Below are 18,103 nucleotides of genomic sequence, written 5' to 3'. Positions count from 1 at the left end.
ATTCCTTCTGAGTTAATTTCTACTCATTTCAGCTTTACAACCTGATATTTTCTGACCTTATTCTCAAATTCTGATGCTGTACTCAATTTCCAATTATAACAGTGGCTCACTGGGCACTTTCTATACAATTTCATGTGTTCATGTATTAATCCTCATGAAATTACTACAGGGTGAGTGGCATTACCAGACCTCAAATGAGGAAGGTGAAAGAGAGGGTTAGGGAAGTGAGCACCTGCTAGTGGGTGGCCAAGCTGGGACCTCAACCAGGTCTTTCAGACTCCAAAGGTTTTATGGTTATATGTCCTCTTCCCAAACCCTCTAAATTGACAATGAAGTCCTAGACCCCTCTGGAAGCACTCCTCCTCAAACTTCTGTTAAGAAGCATAATCCCAGGGAGACTAAGGCCTCCAAACCATCAGTCTGAGATTCATTTTCATCACTACACTTGAGTAAAAACTCTAAAATATTTCTCCAATTTCTTCCTTCTAAACAAAAAAGAAAAATGAGGCAAGATCATTTCACTGGATAGGGACACCTTACAAAAAGTTCTCAGAGGATACAAGATGGATCTTCTCTTACAGTTTGGCCTAGGGATAAAACAATGTCATACTTATATCAAATCCAAATGCTACCACAATGAAGTTCTTCCCTAGGATTAAAATTCATACCCACCATTTTACTATTACTTTTATTAGAAAGCTAACCCAAATGGTTTTCTGAGGTATATGTGCATGAGTGCTTGAGTTTGAGACTAGTGGACATGATACCAAAAGGGGTCTAGAAATTGCAGTTCTGGAGGTGTAGAGATCATGCCAGACTCATTCTCAGTTTCAGGTAACCCACCCACAGCCAGCTGAGACCTGAGAAGCAGCAAGCACTACCTGCATCTCGAGAGGTCTTACAAGGAAAGACCATCCGGCTCCCACCAAAGACTAATCTAAAAATCTGCTACAGATGGGAAGGGAAGGTCAGCTTTAATAGACTGAGCATTCCACTGGCAGCAAAATTCTGCCAAAGTCCCTCACCTGGCCCAGGTTACCTCAAATCCACCTAGCTGCATATGGAAGCACAGACTTGACTTCACAGCTGATTTCCAGTGTAATCAAGGCATCACAGGGCCTTGCTGGAGGAGAATTGCCCACAAGAGGGCGCTGCTAAAACAAAGACTCTCCCATCCTTCCTGCCCACGGGAGATCTTTTAAGTTTCAGGTTTCTCCAGGGTTGAATTAAGGAATGGGTTGTATGAGATCAAAGGCTCATTTTGGAGTTTTGAAGAACCATTAAGAAAATTAAACTTTATTTAATATTTTACTAATGTTTTTAATTTACATGACTATAAATTTTAATTGCTCTTTTTTTCTCATTCTAAAATAATGGTCATCTTACCTGGTATTTGTTTAATGTCAATGGTCATCTTACCCAACATTCATTTAACATCAAGGGAAACTTGACTTGAGCTCTGGTAATAGGCATGATATATTTTCACAATACAGTTTTACATTCAACTGATTAAAGAGAGAGCAAGTAAGCATCATGTTAATTTGAGTCCTTCCCTGATTATAGCAGGGACAGCTCACCTAGATAGTCTAAAATGTCAGCACAAAAACTTTAGTCAATATTTAAAACTGAAGCCCTTTTTTAATAACAACAGGTGTTAAAATTAGGAATGAAGGACAGACATTCTCCTTAACAGAGTATTTTTTTGGATTTTTTTATTTTTATTATAATTTTTTATTTATTTTAATTAGTTACACATGACAGTACAATGATCTTGACATATCATAAATTTGAATCAGATGGGATATAATTTCTCATTTTTTGAGTGTACAGGTTGTAGAATCACATTGGTCATGCAGTCACATATATACACACAGCAATAATAATGTCTATTTTATTCTGCTGTCCTTCCTTCCCCCCCTTTCCCTTCCCCTCCCCTCCCATCACTTCTCTCTACCCAATCTAATGTGATACACTTTTTTCCCCCTCACACCTTCATACATGTATTCTGTATAACGATGAGGGTCTCCTTCCATCTTCCATGCAATTCCCCTTCTGCCTCCCTTTCCCTCCCTATCTAGAAGCAATCTTCTTCTCATGTTCTTTCTCCCTACTCCATTTTGAGTCACCCCCCTGATATCAGAGAAGACATTTGGCATTTGTTTTGGGGGGATTGGCTAAATTCACTTAGCATAATCTGCTCTAATGCCATCCATTTCCCTGCAAATGCCATGATCTTGTTATTTTTTAGTTATGAGTAATATTCCATTTTGTATAAATGCCACATTTTTTTATCCATTCATCCACTGAAGGGCATCTAGGTTGGCTCCATAGTCTAGCTATTGTGAATTTTGCTGCTAAAAACTTTGATGTGGCTGTGTCCCTTAACAGAGTATTTTAAAGATAAATCTCACCAGGCAAGGTAGCACACACCCATAATCCCAGTAACTCAGGAGGCTAAGGCAGGTTCAAAGTTACAGTAATTCAGGAGGCTAAGTCTAAATTCAAAGACAGCCTCAGCAAAGTGCTAAGCAACTCAGTGAGACCCTGTCTCTAAATAAAATACAAAATAGGGCTGGGGATATGACTCAGTGGTCGAGTGCCCCCTAAATTTAATCCCTAGTATCCAAAAAAAAAGGATAGATATCTTCCTGAATCTATTACGGCTTATTGACATGAGGTTCTACTACACAATGTTTTAACAACTGTACCTCAAAGCTCTCTTAGTTTTGTAATTGAATGGAACAATCTCAGGTTACTCACCTAAATACCGGAAGTATTTGGGAAGACATGCTGCACATATACCTAAAGCACTGAAGTTACCTTTACCTGTTGAAAGAGTTTCATAATCTTGAACTCTTTCTAAACTCCAGGCATTTATTTTTAGCCTCCAGAAGAGCTAATCTTTTACCTGCTTCCCTAATCTTAACTCTTATAAAGCCCAGGAAATGTCTGTTCCATAAATTAACCACCATCTGTAAACCAGTTCACTGGGTCAGCAAATATTTACTTACTGTGCCAGGTCCTGCTGTCACACAATGCTCTATTTTTCTATCCCCAGGCTTTCCCCCAGCACAGCCCTCTGTCCACAGGACCTCAAATTCAGAATAAATGGGGAAAATCTAGCAGCTCAATAAACAAGTTTAAAAAAGAGGACCTTTGAGGCTCTTCATTCATCCTGTTTTGAAGAGATTCTAGAGATCACCACACTAAACTGTTTTTTCCATTAACAAATTCCCTTTTACCGGCCCCTTTATTCCCATTCCTATAATAAAGCCTAAGTCTAGATTCCAATATCTACAACATTCTCTCTCTCACCATACTATCTACAACACTGACTAAACCCAGTGTTAACCAGTCACCTTGACACTAAGGTCATCTCCTCTCACTCACCCACTCTCATTTATTTGGCTAACATACCGTCCTATCCACTTGTCCTCTAGAACATGCCACTCAATTCCTTCCATACCCTAAGAGTTTCCAGTGGCTTCTCCACACCCTGTACAGGAGCCCCAGGTTCTCAACTCTGCTACTATTCAAAGTCAATTAAGTCTATGAACTTGAGCAAGTTACTCAAGACTCTAAGACAAAGAAAAATGGAGTTAAAATTTACCTCATTTGATTCTAATGATGATTAAATAAGACAGCACACATAACACCAGAGTGTCTGACACCAATGCAAACTCAAGCAACATCAGTTCATCTTTTCTCTCCCAAACCTCTTTCACGCAGGCATCTCCTCTCTCTCTAATGGTTCCTATTCTCATCACTCTTGTCCCTTTCTGTTTTGCCCTGATGTTTGATTTCACACCTTGTAGATAGTCATTCCTGTCCTCCAACTTCAATCCTTACCTTGCCTCAGAAAACCAAATCTCCACAAATCACTTATAAACCAACTACATTTTTCAAATGTTAAGGTGCATGCAAATCACTGAGAACCTTACTAAAAAAAAAAGCAAAGATTTTTTTAGGCAAGGCATGTTTTTCTTTATATAAAAATTTTTTTAAAAATAAATATCTTGAGGGCTGGGGATGTGGCTCAGGCGGTAGCGTGCTCGCCTGGCATGCGTGCGGCCCGGGTTTGATCCTCAGCACCACATACCAACAAAGATGTTGTGTCCACCAAGAACTAAAAAATAAATATTAAAATTCTAAAAAAAAAATAAATAAATAAATAAATATCTTGAAATATAACATCATACCATTTCTTGTGAAATGTAATCTGGACTCTTCGTATCAGCAGAATAAAAAGAAAAGTCATAGGTGAAGGTCTTGATCCGTTCTCTTCCTGAGTCCCCGGTCCCTCCTTCTGGTATCTTGAAAAGAAGATAATAATAATGATAAACAACAACAATAATAAAAAGAATAATAACAATGAAACTATAAAGAGTACTGTCATTTGACAAGTGACCCAAATTAGGAAGAAAAAAAAATCTGTTCCTAAAATGATCACTATATTTTCATATTTATACCCTAAGAAGCATTTAATTACTTCTGGTCTCCCTAAAAAAAATTGAACAAATAAAACTTAAATACAATCTCAATTCCCCACCCCATGATCTGAGTTCTTTGTGATACCCACAGCTATTATTCTTGTGTTTTTATGATTAACCTACATGAACCCAATGCTCCAGTCAGACTCTGTTTTTCCATCTTCAATGAGTTTTACTATTCCCTCCACCAGAGTTCACCCCAAAGCTGGGCTTTGCACAACCCCAGGGAATGCTAGTCATACAGACTATGATGGGACTGGTACCCCTAGAGTTGTGCAATTTGGTGGCTCCTTGAAAACTCCAGGTCAGATGTCTCCCCTTCCATGAAGCTTTCTTAATGTGCTCTATACAGAAATAATTTCTCTCACCTCTGAAAAGCAAACCTCTCCTAAGACATATCATGTTGTGAGTTTAAAACAGATGTATGCATATCTCTTGTCTACCATGCTATATACTTAAATTGAACCCTGTTGTGAGCCATCCATGGGCTGTGTGAGCTATGCACATTTGAACGTATGAGGTGACTGATCTGGTGTTACACAGTCTCTTGGGCTGTGTGGTGCATGTATGCCTTTTCTCTTGCTCTGCTGTGATCCTACACAGCACCTGAGATGGATGTGACTTGCCAAGATGTCAGTCAATCTGCTGACCATAAGACATCACCAAGCAAGACTCTACCCTTCCAAACCCAATCCCTTGCATTATTTGGGTGGAATTTTCTATTGAATGTCTTTCTCCTAAATAAATAGAGGGGTTCGGGTTGTGCTCTCTCTCTTGCCTCTTGCCTCCCTTGCTCCCATTGCCTCCAGCATGGGAGCTGACACCTGAGGTCGTAGAGCCATCCCTGACCTCCCAAAAAGATATTTCTGTGTTTGAGTAATTTTTAGTTGCCAGGCCAGCCAGCTGGTGACAGAACCCAAAAGTCATATTTTAAAATCTCCAGGGGAGGGAGAAGGGTGGGAAGTAAGAGGGGGGATCATGAACTGAAATCAATTTCCATGCATGTAATAAGTTTGTCGGGATGAACCCACTGCTATGTTATAACCATAAAGCTCTAATAAAAAAAACAAACAAATAAATAAATAACAAAAATCTTCATATGTCCCAAAAGTCTCACATACTTTATTGGACATACTCTAAATAACTTCACTAAGCACCATACTTTTCAACATGATTCACATATTAAGAAGAAATAAGTGCTAAAACACTAACAATTAAAGTAATAACATAATAAAACATTAAAAATCCAGGCGTCCATTCTGGTTATTCAAACATTGGAGGAATAAATGTTTGTAAAACACAAAAAGCAACAGGATACATAAAGAAAGGAGGTGCACCTGAGGCCAGGGTCTTTTACCAAAGCACTGAGAACACAAACATGAAGCAAAGCACAGGTCCCTAACAGCAGGGAGTAGATGAGTGATGATGGGTACAAAACCAATAATAAAAAAAAAAATTAAAAAAAGAAAGCTGAGAGAGGGAGGGAGGGCTTAGTGTATGCTAGAAAGGGCCAGGACACAAGAGAACTGTGCTAAGTGGGGGAAAAAAAAAAAAAAAAATTCCAGTAGAGAATGCCTAGGGCAAAGGGACCCAGAGTCCCAAGGAAGCCTATCAGTTATCCAGTGCACTGCCTGACTGGGACAGGAGCATCCCCAGCTTCCATCACTGGAGATCAAGTTGCATGACTCTAAAAATGGATCTAATAGTGTTCAATTCCTTGGACCACAAATTAATAGAAATGCATTCCTCAGACATGACCTGGAGACTGACCTGTACTTGGCCACAGAGCAGCAGAACTCAGAAACCCAAATCTGTCTGTTAATGACAAATATCAAAGGTGAAACCCATAAAGCACATTATTTCCTTATTATTAAGTCCACACCCTTGCTTTCACTCTAAGTAAAGTGCCCTCTGGATCCTCAACAAATGGTCAAAGAAACAAACAGTATATTTTAAGGACAAAAGAAAGAATTCATCATTGGGGAAACTTGCTTTTTTTTCTGTATGATTTTTTCTAGAAAGTAATGCAAGTATTATTTTTTAATCTTTCATCTCCCAAGTTTTGAATAATAGCATCAGTTCTTCTTCAAGGATTATAAAACATGATAATCTTCATTAAAAATGTTAACAAATCTAAGGGTTAAACTTCCTCAGTACTGCACAGTCTACAGCTCTACTACAAGTTCTCAGGATGAAAAGACCTGGCCTTGCTCCATACCCTGAAGCTCGAGGATCAGAGCATTTGATCTCTTCCAGATCAAATGAAACAGGGCATGGGGGAGGAAACGGCCATCCACTCTTCTGCTTCACGGCCAAGCCCCAGCCTACAGCATGCTGACGTGGCCACCTGACCTGAGAAAGGAGAGTGCAGAAATGACAGACGTGTTGTATTGACCCACAAGCGAGCCCCACTGCAGTGTAAACATGAGCCTTCTAGAACTGGAGCAGGGCAAAGTCACTACTTGCCTTCAAGTTTGTGATTGTTGTTTTGCTTTTCTCCATTTGAATAATGAACTTGGCCTCCAAGTCCTTTTCCCTGCAACACAAATAATAACAATATTGGTTAAGAAAAGAAAAGTTCATTTTTAAAAATTGTTTCATTAACTTTGTACAGGCAGGGATTTGTTTTTAAATAGCATCTGAAAAGCAATCCCTCATAGCATTACTATCAAATCCTTATTAATACTATAAGACATGAAGACACACACAAGAGTGCTACAGTTAAGAACTATGTCTAATGATGTGTTATCAAAAATCTATAAGAACTTCTGTGAAGATTTTAATGACAGAGAGAGAGAGAGAGAGAGAGAATGAATATGAAATGACCGAAACCATGAAGCACCAAGCCTCATAAAAAAAAAAAAAAAAAAAAAAAAAAAAAAACTAAAAAAAAAACAGCCCTACCAACCCAGGTACAAAGAAAAAGATACTTTATCCCTCCGCCCAGGATAAAAACTAAGATAAAAACTACAGCAGTCACAACCAGGTACTGGGTACAGCCCCCTCCTCTCACCACCTTTTCACATTCTTTAAAATTTCATTTCCTAGAAAACAGCAGAACAAGAAGTGAAGTAATTGCTACAATTAGAATTCTCCAGAATCAATGACCATACATCTATACAGTGGAGTATTATGCCACTCAAAAGGAATGAGGAAGATGTCAACATGCTGATATTGTGCAGTGGCCAAGATACACGGTTATGAGAACGAAAGGTGGAGAAAAGCACACAGATGGTCCTTGGTTTACGATGGCTTAACTTCCCATTGTTGGACCATACAACAGTGTGAAAGCAATACACTTTCAATGGAAACCATAATTTGCATTTTTAATTGTGGCCCTTTCCTGGGCTAGCAATATGTGGCCCAAACCTCTGGCAATGCTGAGTAGCAGCAGCAAGCTGCAGCTCCCAGGCAGCCACTCAATCATTATGAGAGTAAAAACCACATTAAAATAAAAAGGATGACCTAAGTATTTTTCCAAAGGCTATCTATGGAGAAAGAAGAAACTGGAGTATAATGATGAGAACACACATCATCTTCTTTTTGTGGTCTTCTCTTCTCCCCCAAGGCCCCTAAGTATCAGGGTGACTTCCAGGTCCACGTAACACTCCATCAAACAGCCTTACCCTTCCTGCCCTACTCAACATTCAGGTACCTAGTCTTGTCCAAACTAACACCTACTGACCTTGAACACATCTCCCCATTCTGCAGCCACTGTCCCAGTCAAGTCACCACCACCACTTTCTAGTCTTGTCCCCTCCCACCTACACTCTATTCTCTGCTGCCAGAGGGAGCCTTCCAAAATACACATCTCACCATGAAGCATCTGCTTTAAAACCCATCAAGGACTTCTCAGAAACTACAGGATAAGACCAACTCTTATGATCATACTCTAACACAAACTGTCATTTTAACACTATATCCTGTCTCACCCCCTTTCTCTGGCCAACTTCCGGCCATTCCTCTGGGCTGGGTTCAGACTTCACATACTCTGAACAGCCTTCACCAAGCACTCTGCTTTATCCTTAGTTAGATGGCCCTTCTGCTCATCTCACTCCTGGACTGTGAACTTAAAAGCGAGACTCTCAGCCTGTTGAGTTCACACCCTACACCCTTTGGCACAGTGCCTGCAACTCTGACATGGTCATAAATTGATTTCTGCTTGTGCTGGATTAACTGAATTATTAAATGAATGGCTCTTACCCCAGCCTACTCAGCAATACTCATCCTCTACTACAGGGATCTCCCTACTGGCTCCCTCCCATTCTTGGTTCTTGCCTTTCCACACACTACGATATCTTCCTATCCACATCCTCAAGCAAGGCTTGCCTCAGGCTAGTCTCCTCCTAATAAACCTTCAGAAATATCCCTCCTACCCCTACCTACCTAGCTCATCCCACTTATGAGGGTTTCATCTTTAATTATATCATCTCTCCAATTCATCCAGAGAAACAAGAACCCAGCTTCCTTCACATCCACACCTGATTCCGCCGAGCACAAGGACAATGCTCACAACCAGTCCTGAGAGCAATGACTTTTAATCCTTCAGCAGAGAACTGTAGAATACCAGGCTCTGAGAGTTCCATGGCCTCAGGTCAATTTCCTCTGACATTTAAGAAACATGGGAAATAAATCTTGACATTTTTCTTATATTGAGGAAAATAAATAATCCTAAAATATTATTTGAACATTGACTTAATAATAGAGCAAAATGAACTATGTCGCTCCCTGGCCACTTTGGTGAATTGGGTTTCTCAACCGAAAAGTCAATTATGGTCCCTTCATATAAATAAGTAATTTATTTGAAAGGCCTGGAAACTAGATCATAAGATGTTACAAATGAGCCTGCTGGAGTAAGGATACTGAGTTATACATCAATATTGGAGGGTTTCAGGGAGGAAAGAACAGGAAAAGATTTAAAATATCCAATCAGGAAAAGAGATAAATTATGTCAGCTCTCAGATATGTGAGTAGGGAAATGTTTATTAGGAAAAAAAACACTATGTTCATCTAAATATTTCAAAAATGTTTTTTTAATTATTCAGCAATTCAAATTGATCCCACCCATTCAGCTAATGGTTTTTGGTCACTCCATGAAGCACAGCTAAACTGGCAACGCTGGGCTCTCCAAAGTGAGCCATTAGTTTATTTCCCCCAAGTCCTGAAACAAACCAGCATTCTTCTATTCACCTTAAAAGTTAATATACTATGAACCAATATTTAACTGCCGCCAGTTAAATATAATAGCAATATATATAGCAATAATAAATAGCAATAATATATAGCAATAATAAAATTAAAACTATATTTTTAAATCAAGAGCTCCACTGGTAACAATATGGAAAGCAGCCCAAGCAATATTATAAGTGGGAGAAAGATGAAGTGGCAAAACAGCATGTCAATGGTGATTAAGTTTGCAGCTCAATAAAAGTATAAACAAAGTCAAAAGAATATGCACATCTATGCCTCTGAACATTTCTGAAACGATAAATGGAAAGTCATTTGCAGTTGTAACCTCTGGAGAGAGAGAGCACGAAAGCAGGACCTCGGGGGATAAGAAAATAAACATTTCAGTGTTAGAAATACTTTAGCATAATTCGATAGTGCTTTTATAATTAAAATGAGTCATTTAATAATAAAACACCAGCAGCTCCTCAAGCTCTAGGACAAGTCCATGGGACACTCCTCACCTGACAGCCCACTCAGAGCCCTACAGAGGACAAGGCCCCTCTGGCCTTGCACTTCCACCCTCCCCCACCCCCAGGCCCTTGGTCATTCTCTGGCATTGCCTAGTTTTGCCCCTGCCCTTCTCTACCACTCTACATTCCCACCAGGCAAAATGATGCCCAAGATTCAAAACCATCCCCAAGTTCCTTTCTCAGAGAACACTTCTGATCCCTTAGGCTCAAAAAATGACTCAGTTTCTCAGCTCTACTCTATGACACTTCTTTTTATTTTTTTAAGAGTTCCAGATGAAACACAGAATGCCCAATTAAACTGAATTTCAAATAATCACCAAACAATTTCTTTGTATAAGTCTGTCCTAAATATTGCATATTACATACTCACACTTCATTTTTGCCTACTAACTCAGACATCATCACCACCTCTCAAAGCCTGTGCACTCATCAGGACCTTCGCAGTTGGATGCACATATATTCACCTCCTACCCAAGCCCAAACTGCATGTGAGTGACACTTCAATACCATGTAGTAGTAAAGGTTTCAGAAAAATGTGTCACCTTTATCTCAAAGTCTGGCATCAAACCCAGGGAGAATCACTATATTCCCTGAAGCCCTTTCTTCCTAATGCTACACCTTGTCCTTTCTGGCTGATCCTCAGCACTTGAAACAAGATTATCAAGAGAAGTTAGTACACAACCAGGGACCATTGACTACTCTTAGTTGCTCTCCATGAAATCATAAAAGCCTTCAGCTTAACTTCTGAGAAAAACCCAGGGGAAAGTATACTGAAAAAATAAATCCTAGAGTGGGTTTTTCAGGCAATCACCCTGACTTCATTTCAGTTTCTCAGAACAGGCCTCGCCTCACCTCACCACACCACACCGTGGTCAGTTAGGTCAGGAGCACCAGAACCGACACCCTAATACCAACCTTGGGTGGCAGCTGGTAAGAAGTTGGAACTGCCTCCACTCCATTGCCTATGGGGTGTCACCATGGAAGAGTCCAGGCCAACAGTGCTACCATAGCTCACAGACACTATGAATGGCCTGCTGAATGAAATCCTCAGCTGACCCCTGCCACAGCAGAAGGGAGCTAATAAGGTGAGACTTTTATCACCTTACCAGGCCTGGGGAGGGTGTTATAAACCTAAAAGATTAGGTAAAGAGCCAACTGGTACTAGTTATAGGTTGGGATCTGAAGAAAAGCCTCAATCTGAGGAAGTCTGGCATGCAAAGTATTCATTAGGGTGTGCCCTTGGGAAAAACCCCTGGGAAAAGGTGGAGACAGAAAAAGGCAGAGCAGAGGAAGAAGCAGAACTGAGACACAGACCCAACAACAGCCTCAGCCAACTTCATGGACAGTTCTGGAGGGGAATGGCCCTTCACAATTGCCCCAAGTGGGAACAATATGGCTATTCTTTATACCCCTGCAATGAACAGTCAGGGACTAGGCACTGTCTAGAAAAGGGCACACCACAGACCAGACCTTGAGGGGCTGACAGCTGAAAGCTGTGCTAACATCACTGCAGAGGCTGGATAATAAGACCTCAAAAAGGAGAATCTGAACAGCAAGCAGTACCTACCACACGGATTCCTCTTAGAAATACCATATAAGCTTAGATTCTACTCAAACTTGAGCGTCATCTGCCCTAATTTGAATGCAAATTTCTAGGGACAATTAGTTTATAATTAGTTTATAATCTACAGGCAGCTAGCCATCTTTACCTATTATCATACTGGGACTAGACATTTTATTTCATCATCAGTATTATTAAAATATGAAACATTCACGAATTTGCATGTAGTCCTTGCACAGTGATCATGCTGATCTCTGTTTCATTTCAATTTAGTACATGGGCTTCCAAAACCAGCACTGTTTATTTTTTTTAAATTGACAAATAAAAATAATATATGCTTCAAAAAAAAAGAAGAAGAAAAAGAAAAGAAACACTATAGATGAACATGTGATATAGCATCAACAACTCCCCAGCAAAAAGTACCAAGCTGGGGCTACTGAGCAAGGAGGCAAATGGTTTTTTCTTCTTCTTCTTTTGGTTGAAGAAAGAATAGCTTAAGAATCAGAATTGTCTCAATATAAAATGCAACTGCCTTGAGATGTGCAGAATCATCACTGAAGAGATTTAGTCAGAGGCTAGACAATTCCTTATCTGGAACACTGTATAGAGAGATTTATATATTCATTCATTCACAAATATTTACTGAGTGCCTTCACAAACCAGATAATACTCTTGGTATAGGGATAAAGTGGCAAACCATACAAAGGCTCAGTTCTCATGTACTCTGCATTTCGGTGAGACATTGGGAAAAATAATAATAATAAAAGCAATAATACAATGTCATTTTAGATAATAATAAGGTCTACAAGGATATAAGAATGGGTGCCTTGGAATAGGACTGACAGGCAAAGGGAGGCAAGCAGCCAGAAAAGAAGTCTGAAAGGGGGTGATATGTGAACAAAGACTTGAATAGACAGAAGCCGGGGGAAGGGCATTCCAGGTAAAGACAATGGCAAGGAGCCAGCCAGAGGCTTTGGGGAAAGGATAAGAAGACCATAGTAAGTGTAGAAGAAAGGCAAAAATGGAAAAGCCTTAAGGCAGAAGCCAATCATGTCAGATCTTCCAGACTTTGGCTAAAATGGCTAAGACTTTGAAATTGAAATGTGATAGGAGGCCACTGCACAGAAAGGCTTTGCATATAGGAAAACAGCAAAAATCACATTTACATTTTTTTAAATACTACTCTAACAGCTCTGTATAGACTCTAAAGGGATGAGTATAGAGCAAGGAGATCACAGCTACACATACAAGCAATGCTGGCCCAAAACGAGAGAACACAGATGTACTCAAGACAACTGGGCCACTTCTGTGATGCCCTAGACCTGATGACCAATAGCCAGAATCATCTGGAGAGCTTCAACCCAGACCTAACAAATAGAACTCTCTAACATAGGGATTCAGGAGTACGTTTAACCATCTAAAAGATTCTAATGATTCACCAGGTTTGGGAACCACTGAAATGATTAATCTGCAGTGCTTCCCTGAAGAATTGGGATTTTATAAAGCTTAACTGCCTCTCAGCTCCTTCTGAGATGGTATTTCAGTAGACAGTGTCTCATCCCCTCTTCTGAAATAAAATTCAATGCCCCTAACCCCAATTCCAGAACAAAATTTCACAACAGCGCCATGTCTTTTGGGTTCTCACTTTTTACTTTCTCTTCTGGACCCTAGAGCAGGAAAGTTCTTTTAAAGAAAGTACACAACTATAACCTCTCTAAAGACCAAGAGAGAAGTCAATTCATTACATGTAACAGATGCCTTTCTCAGGTCATGAGAACCTAATTCTGACATAGAACCCTGGTCCTAGTTGAAAAGAACTGATAGACAGTTAAAGAACTTCATATGTTACACCTAAAATTAAAAAGAATTAAATTTTGCTGCTCAAGGCTAAAGATGATATTTTAACAGGGATCTCTGGATACTCTACAGGGAAGAAAACTGGGGGTCAAGATGGTAAAGGGTTTGAGAGTCAAGATGAAGTTCAGGGAAATGGAGCATGTGAAAAGAAATGGACTCAGAAGAGAGTAAGAGACTCGCCTATGACCTCAACTTACAGAGAGTCACTGAAGCCCAGGAAAGTTGCATGACTTACTCACAGTTGTTCCTATGGAGTAAGAGTTGCAAAAGGTCACAAGAATTAAGCAACTTCAAAGCCATAAAGAACTACTGAGGGTAAAGCTAGTGCCCCTCACCTGAGTCAACTACATCATCCTGAAGGTGGGAGTTACAGCTCCCACAGGAACATAGTGGGCCAGTCAGTAATTAAAGGCATCACAGGAAGATTACTCCAACAGGCCAAGTCATCAAATGTATTAGGCCCTGGATGGGGAAACATGAAGCCCATGTAGCCTCATCTTCCACCACAAAGCCAGCAGCATCCGAGGTCCCCACATTCCTCACTATTCCTTCTTGTCAGCCTCATGAAGACCTGCCTCTGGCCTTGCTCACTCTGGTCCTCCTGCCTGGAATGTACCTTTCTCCTCCAATTGACTTATACTTCAAAGCCTATAAATGTGTCTTCTTCTCCAGAAAGACATCCCAGATCCCTCCCTGCCACTATCTTTGTATGACAGTCCACAACACCCCACAGCAATTACTTTAGACCTGCTGACTATGGGGAAGCTATATGGTTGTCTTCCATTCTTTATTTACCAGGTATAGGAGTTTAGGAGCTTCCTAGATAAAGCCTAGTATTTTACACATCTCACGATACCAAGCACTATTCTGATGTAAAGGAAGCACTGGGATGAATGTATTTTGGTCATTTTATTCAGCCATATGCACTAGACACAGTCCAAAATATTAATATCTGACTCTTGATAGACAGACCACATTCATGTAACTTTTGTTACCACATACTGTTACAACTATTCTACTTTATTATTGGTTACTGTTGTTAATCCTTACTGTTTCAAATTTATAAGTTCAACTTTATGATGGGTATGTATGCATACAAAAAAAATAGCATATATAGGGTATAGTACCATTCTTGATTTCAAACATCCACTGGCTTCTGGGAATATATGTCCCATGAATACAGGGGAGATGGCTATATCTGGTAAATAAAGAATGAATGAAATACTCATACTGAAAACAGGTGACTTTTCTTGAACTCAGGCACTTAAGCTAATGCTTTCAAAGTTTAGTGTCCTTTTAAATTTTTTAAATAAAGACACATTCTCCCCATAAGCATCAGATAACTTGGGAGATGTTAATTCCATAAGAAACAAAGCTCTTGTCTCTTCCTGCAGATCCACAGCTTTGACCTTGACTCCAGGACCAAGTCATAGGGGATTCTGTCTCCTCTGGGCTCACAAGAAAAACAAGGAAGCGCATATGCCCATACTACTCTGACATGCTTCCCCCAAACATACAAGTATCAACTCATTTCAAAAAGTGGAAGCTCAAAAGAGATAGTATAGATTTCAACACTTGAAGTACAAGAACACTGATTTCCAGTGTTCAGATATTAAATCAACTATTCAATGCCCCGAGACATCCTAGTGTAGTGCTGCAGTGCCATGAAACACAAAGAAATGTGTCTTCTCAGTCTTCATCCACACCATCACTACAACCTTCCTCCAGATTTATCTCTATTTTAGAAAAATGTTCTTAGTGACAGCTTTTGGGAAAAAAATTCAATAACTGGCCTGTAAAAAGGAGACTGATTCCTTTTACAACATCACCTCCTAAATATACCAGTTAGGGGAGAGGTCCTGGTATAAATTCAAACTGAACTGAGGGACTTTTTCTTCAAAAGACTTCACTGCCAGTCATGGGGGAAGAGATGAGATCTTGGTTTCCTGTAAGTTTTCCCTCCAGCACAGCACCTAACATCTATGTTGCCAAGCACAGAGGTTTAACAATGGAGGAAGAGGGAAGGGCAATAGGTTTAGGGTTGAAACCTTAACTCTTAGCAGCTTTGGGACTTTGAGTACAATATATAACTTAGCTGGCCTTGGTTTTCTCATCTGTATAATGTTCTTAAATAACACCTATTACACACAGCTTCCTCAAAAAGTACTCATTGCACAGCAGTGCTGTGGTTAATAAACTAGCCAATGTACACTTTTGCTGAAAGATGTGATAGAAGAAAGCAGGCAACAGGAAGCCAGGCACAGAGCAGATATTCAACCAATGCATTCATTTCCATCACGAAATCAAGACCCAACCATTTATCCAACCAATGTCGATTGTGTCACTACTGTGTGCCAGTACTGTCTGAAGCAGTGGGGGTATACCAGTGGACAAAAACAACCAAAAGCCCTGTCCTCAGGGTGCTCACAGGCCAGCAGAGACATTCATTTTAACATGACCTTTCAAAAATAGGTAGAAATGGGAGGGAATCCAGAGAAACACTTGTCAAAGTTTTTAGCCAAAGCCCTCATTAATGAAGAACCATTATATAGCTGATCTTATGAAGATCTTTCCAAGTTTTGTTTATGAAATGTCGTCTTCATCCACATAATCCTGAGGGCACAGTTCAAAAAAAAAGAAGATTATCAGAAACAAAAAGATTCTTTATTTTTAAATACTTGTGAATTATGTCTGGTTGTTCTAAGTACATGCTGACTGTCCAATCTAAGGGCACATGATGCATACTACATCCTTCCGTCACTTCCCCAGGGCAAACCTGCAGTGCTCACTCACATATTAAATTAGAGAGAGACACTGCAGCCAGAGGCAGGAATAGGTTGATGGACAAATACATATGTCTCTTCTTTATGAGACTCTGTGAGAATACAGAGGCATATAGTCATGGCCGGTGCCCTTTGATGGTCCATGATTACTCCATATGGATGAAACAAAAGGCTGGATGAACCTATGAACTGGCTTTTGGGCATGGGAGGTCAGACCAAGGAGAGACCTGGCTTCTATTGGCTTCCAAGTGAACAAAGTTGGACCAAAAAGGAAGTCCAAGCACATTTTTTATATTAAGAAGGGTAGGTCATCGGATCTTTCCTTTATAGGATATTCTTTGAACACTGAAATGAACCCACTGCCTTCCTCAGTGCCTAATGGAGCACTGCTTAACAAAGACCAGCTCCTTGCCCTCCCCAGCTCAGCTTACACTCCTTTCAGATTACACCAGTCAGACAGGGAATAGCAGTTCTCACCAGATATTTCAGAGGAGATTGCTCAACATAATAGCAAAAAAAAAAAAAAAAAAGCTGGAGAAGCCACACTCTGCTCATACTCATGTTCATCTAGCCCTCACCTGAGAAACATCAGGACATTACTAAAGGAGAGCCTATTGCTGCTAACCATTACCCGGGGCTACCTGATATCATAGAGCAATGCAGATCCAATTGCTTACGCAGTAAACCAAACCTCAGCAAGGACTCCAACCCAAGAATTCTCCAACTCTGCTACACACAGGTGCCAGGGACCAAAAGGGAGTTCTCCTTCAAGAATAGCCTGACAGTTACAAGAAACAGCCCCCTAGGAGACATCTCGCCTGGGAGACACCCTGCAGCCATCCATCTTCCTGAAACATCCTGCGCTATCTCACCTTGTGAAGACTTCTAGCAACTGCCCATAAGAGAGCTCCCCCCATCCCCAGCCCATAAATACCCCTGTGTGAACAATAAAAGTTTGCAGCTTGATCAGAACTTTTGTCTTGCTGTCACCCTTCGTGTCTCTTGTCCCTTCATTCCTCCCCATCTAGGTTCGCTGCCCACATTGATGTGTCCTGCCGGTCGGGGCACACAGGAACTTCTTGGGTGCTCTAAAAGCCCTGATGCCCAGGCTGTACCTCAAACCAACTAAGTCTGACTCTGAGATGGGAAGCAGGCATCTTCTGGGAAGGCTGCATTCCAGTGTCCTGTCCTGTGTTTCCCTACTTGTCCTTTAAGTGTTTCAGAAAGACCAAACTGTAGATCATTCTACAATCAGATGTCACTACCAAAGCCCATAGGAGAAAATTCACTGTGATATAGGCTTGCACAAAATCAAAGGAGAGAGAGAAAGAAGGACCAAGCCTGCAAAGAACAAGCTTCACAGAAAGTACAGGGCAAGCTTCAGAACCCCAAGATCCAGTTCCAGTTTCCAAATCTCTAATTGACCAGCACTTTGTCAACCTAATCAGCCTGTCTACCTACCCCTAAATTGACAGCAAGTCTTGCCTAATTCTACCACTAACCTGACCAGCATGGGCAATGAATGACCAATCTTCCACATAGCAAACAGTTGCCCAGCATAACCAGCTGGTAACCAGCATGGTTCATGAAACCATCTTCCCGAGCTGTATCTTGGAGGAGGCCCAGATTCTTAGCTGTTATCTGCTCCCTAGAAATACCAATGTCTGGATCTTTGTGGCAACCAGAACAAGACCAGCTTTTCTACACATCCCA

General features: G+C 40.5%; 1 protein-coding gene and 1 pseudogene across 15 annotated transcripts in view; both read right to left on the bottom strand.

The window, feature by feature from the left end:
- Kif16b (kinesin family member 16B) overlaps nucleotides 1-18,103 on the bottom strand; it is a 281,133-nt gene that overhangs the window by 239,886 nt on the left and 23,144 nt on the right. For 14 of the 15 annotated variants that reach the window (XR_013439536.1, XM_078051371.1, XM_078051369.1 and 11 more), the window contains exons 2-3: nucleotides 6,957-7,026; nucleotides 4,200-4,313 (exon numbers count right to left, since the gene is read on the bottom strand). Coding sequence is in view for 14 of the 15 variants with exons in the window: in XM_078051371.1 (XP_077907497.1) it covers nucleotides 4,200-4,313; nucleotides 6,957-7,026 (184 nt within the window). In the remaining variant the exon portion in view is untranslated. Of the gene's footprint in view, nucleotides 1-4,199; nucleotides 4,314-6,708; nucleotides 6,837-6,956; nucleotides 7,027-18,103 lie in introns of those variants that run through there. The other variant, XM_078051372.1, reaches the window with a different exon arrangement.
- On the bottom strand, nucleotides 11,946-12,042 carry LOC120886998 (U6 spliceosomal RNA; annotated as a pseudogene).

Source organism: Ictidomys tridecemlineatus, chromosome 5 (assembly GCF_052094955.1).
Source record: "Ictidomys tridecemlineatus isolate mIctTri1 chromosome 5, mIctTri1.hap1, whole genome shotgun sequence".
NCBI lineage: Eukaryota > Metazoa > Chordata > Mammalia > Rodentia > Sciuridae > Ictidomys > Ictidomys tridecemlineatus.
Note: the sequence above shows the minus strand (reverse complement) of the source record. Positions and strands in the feature narration are given on the sequence as shown.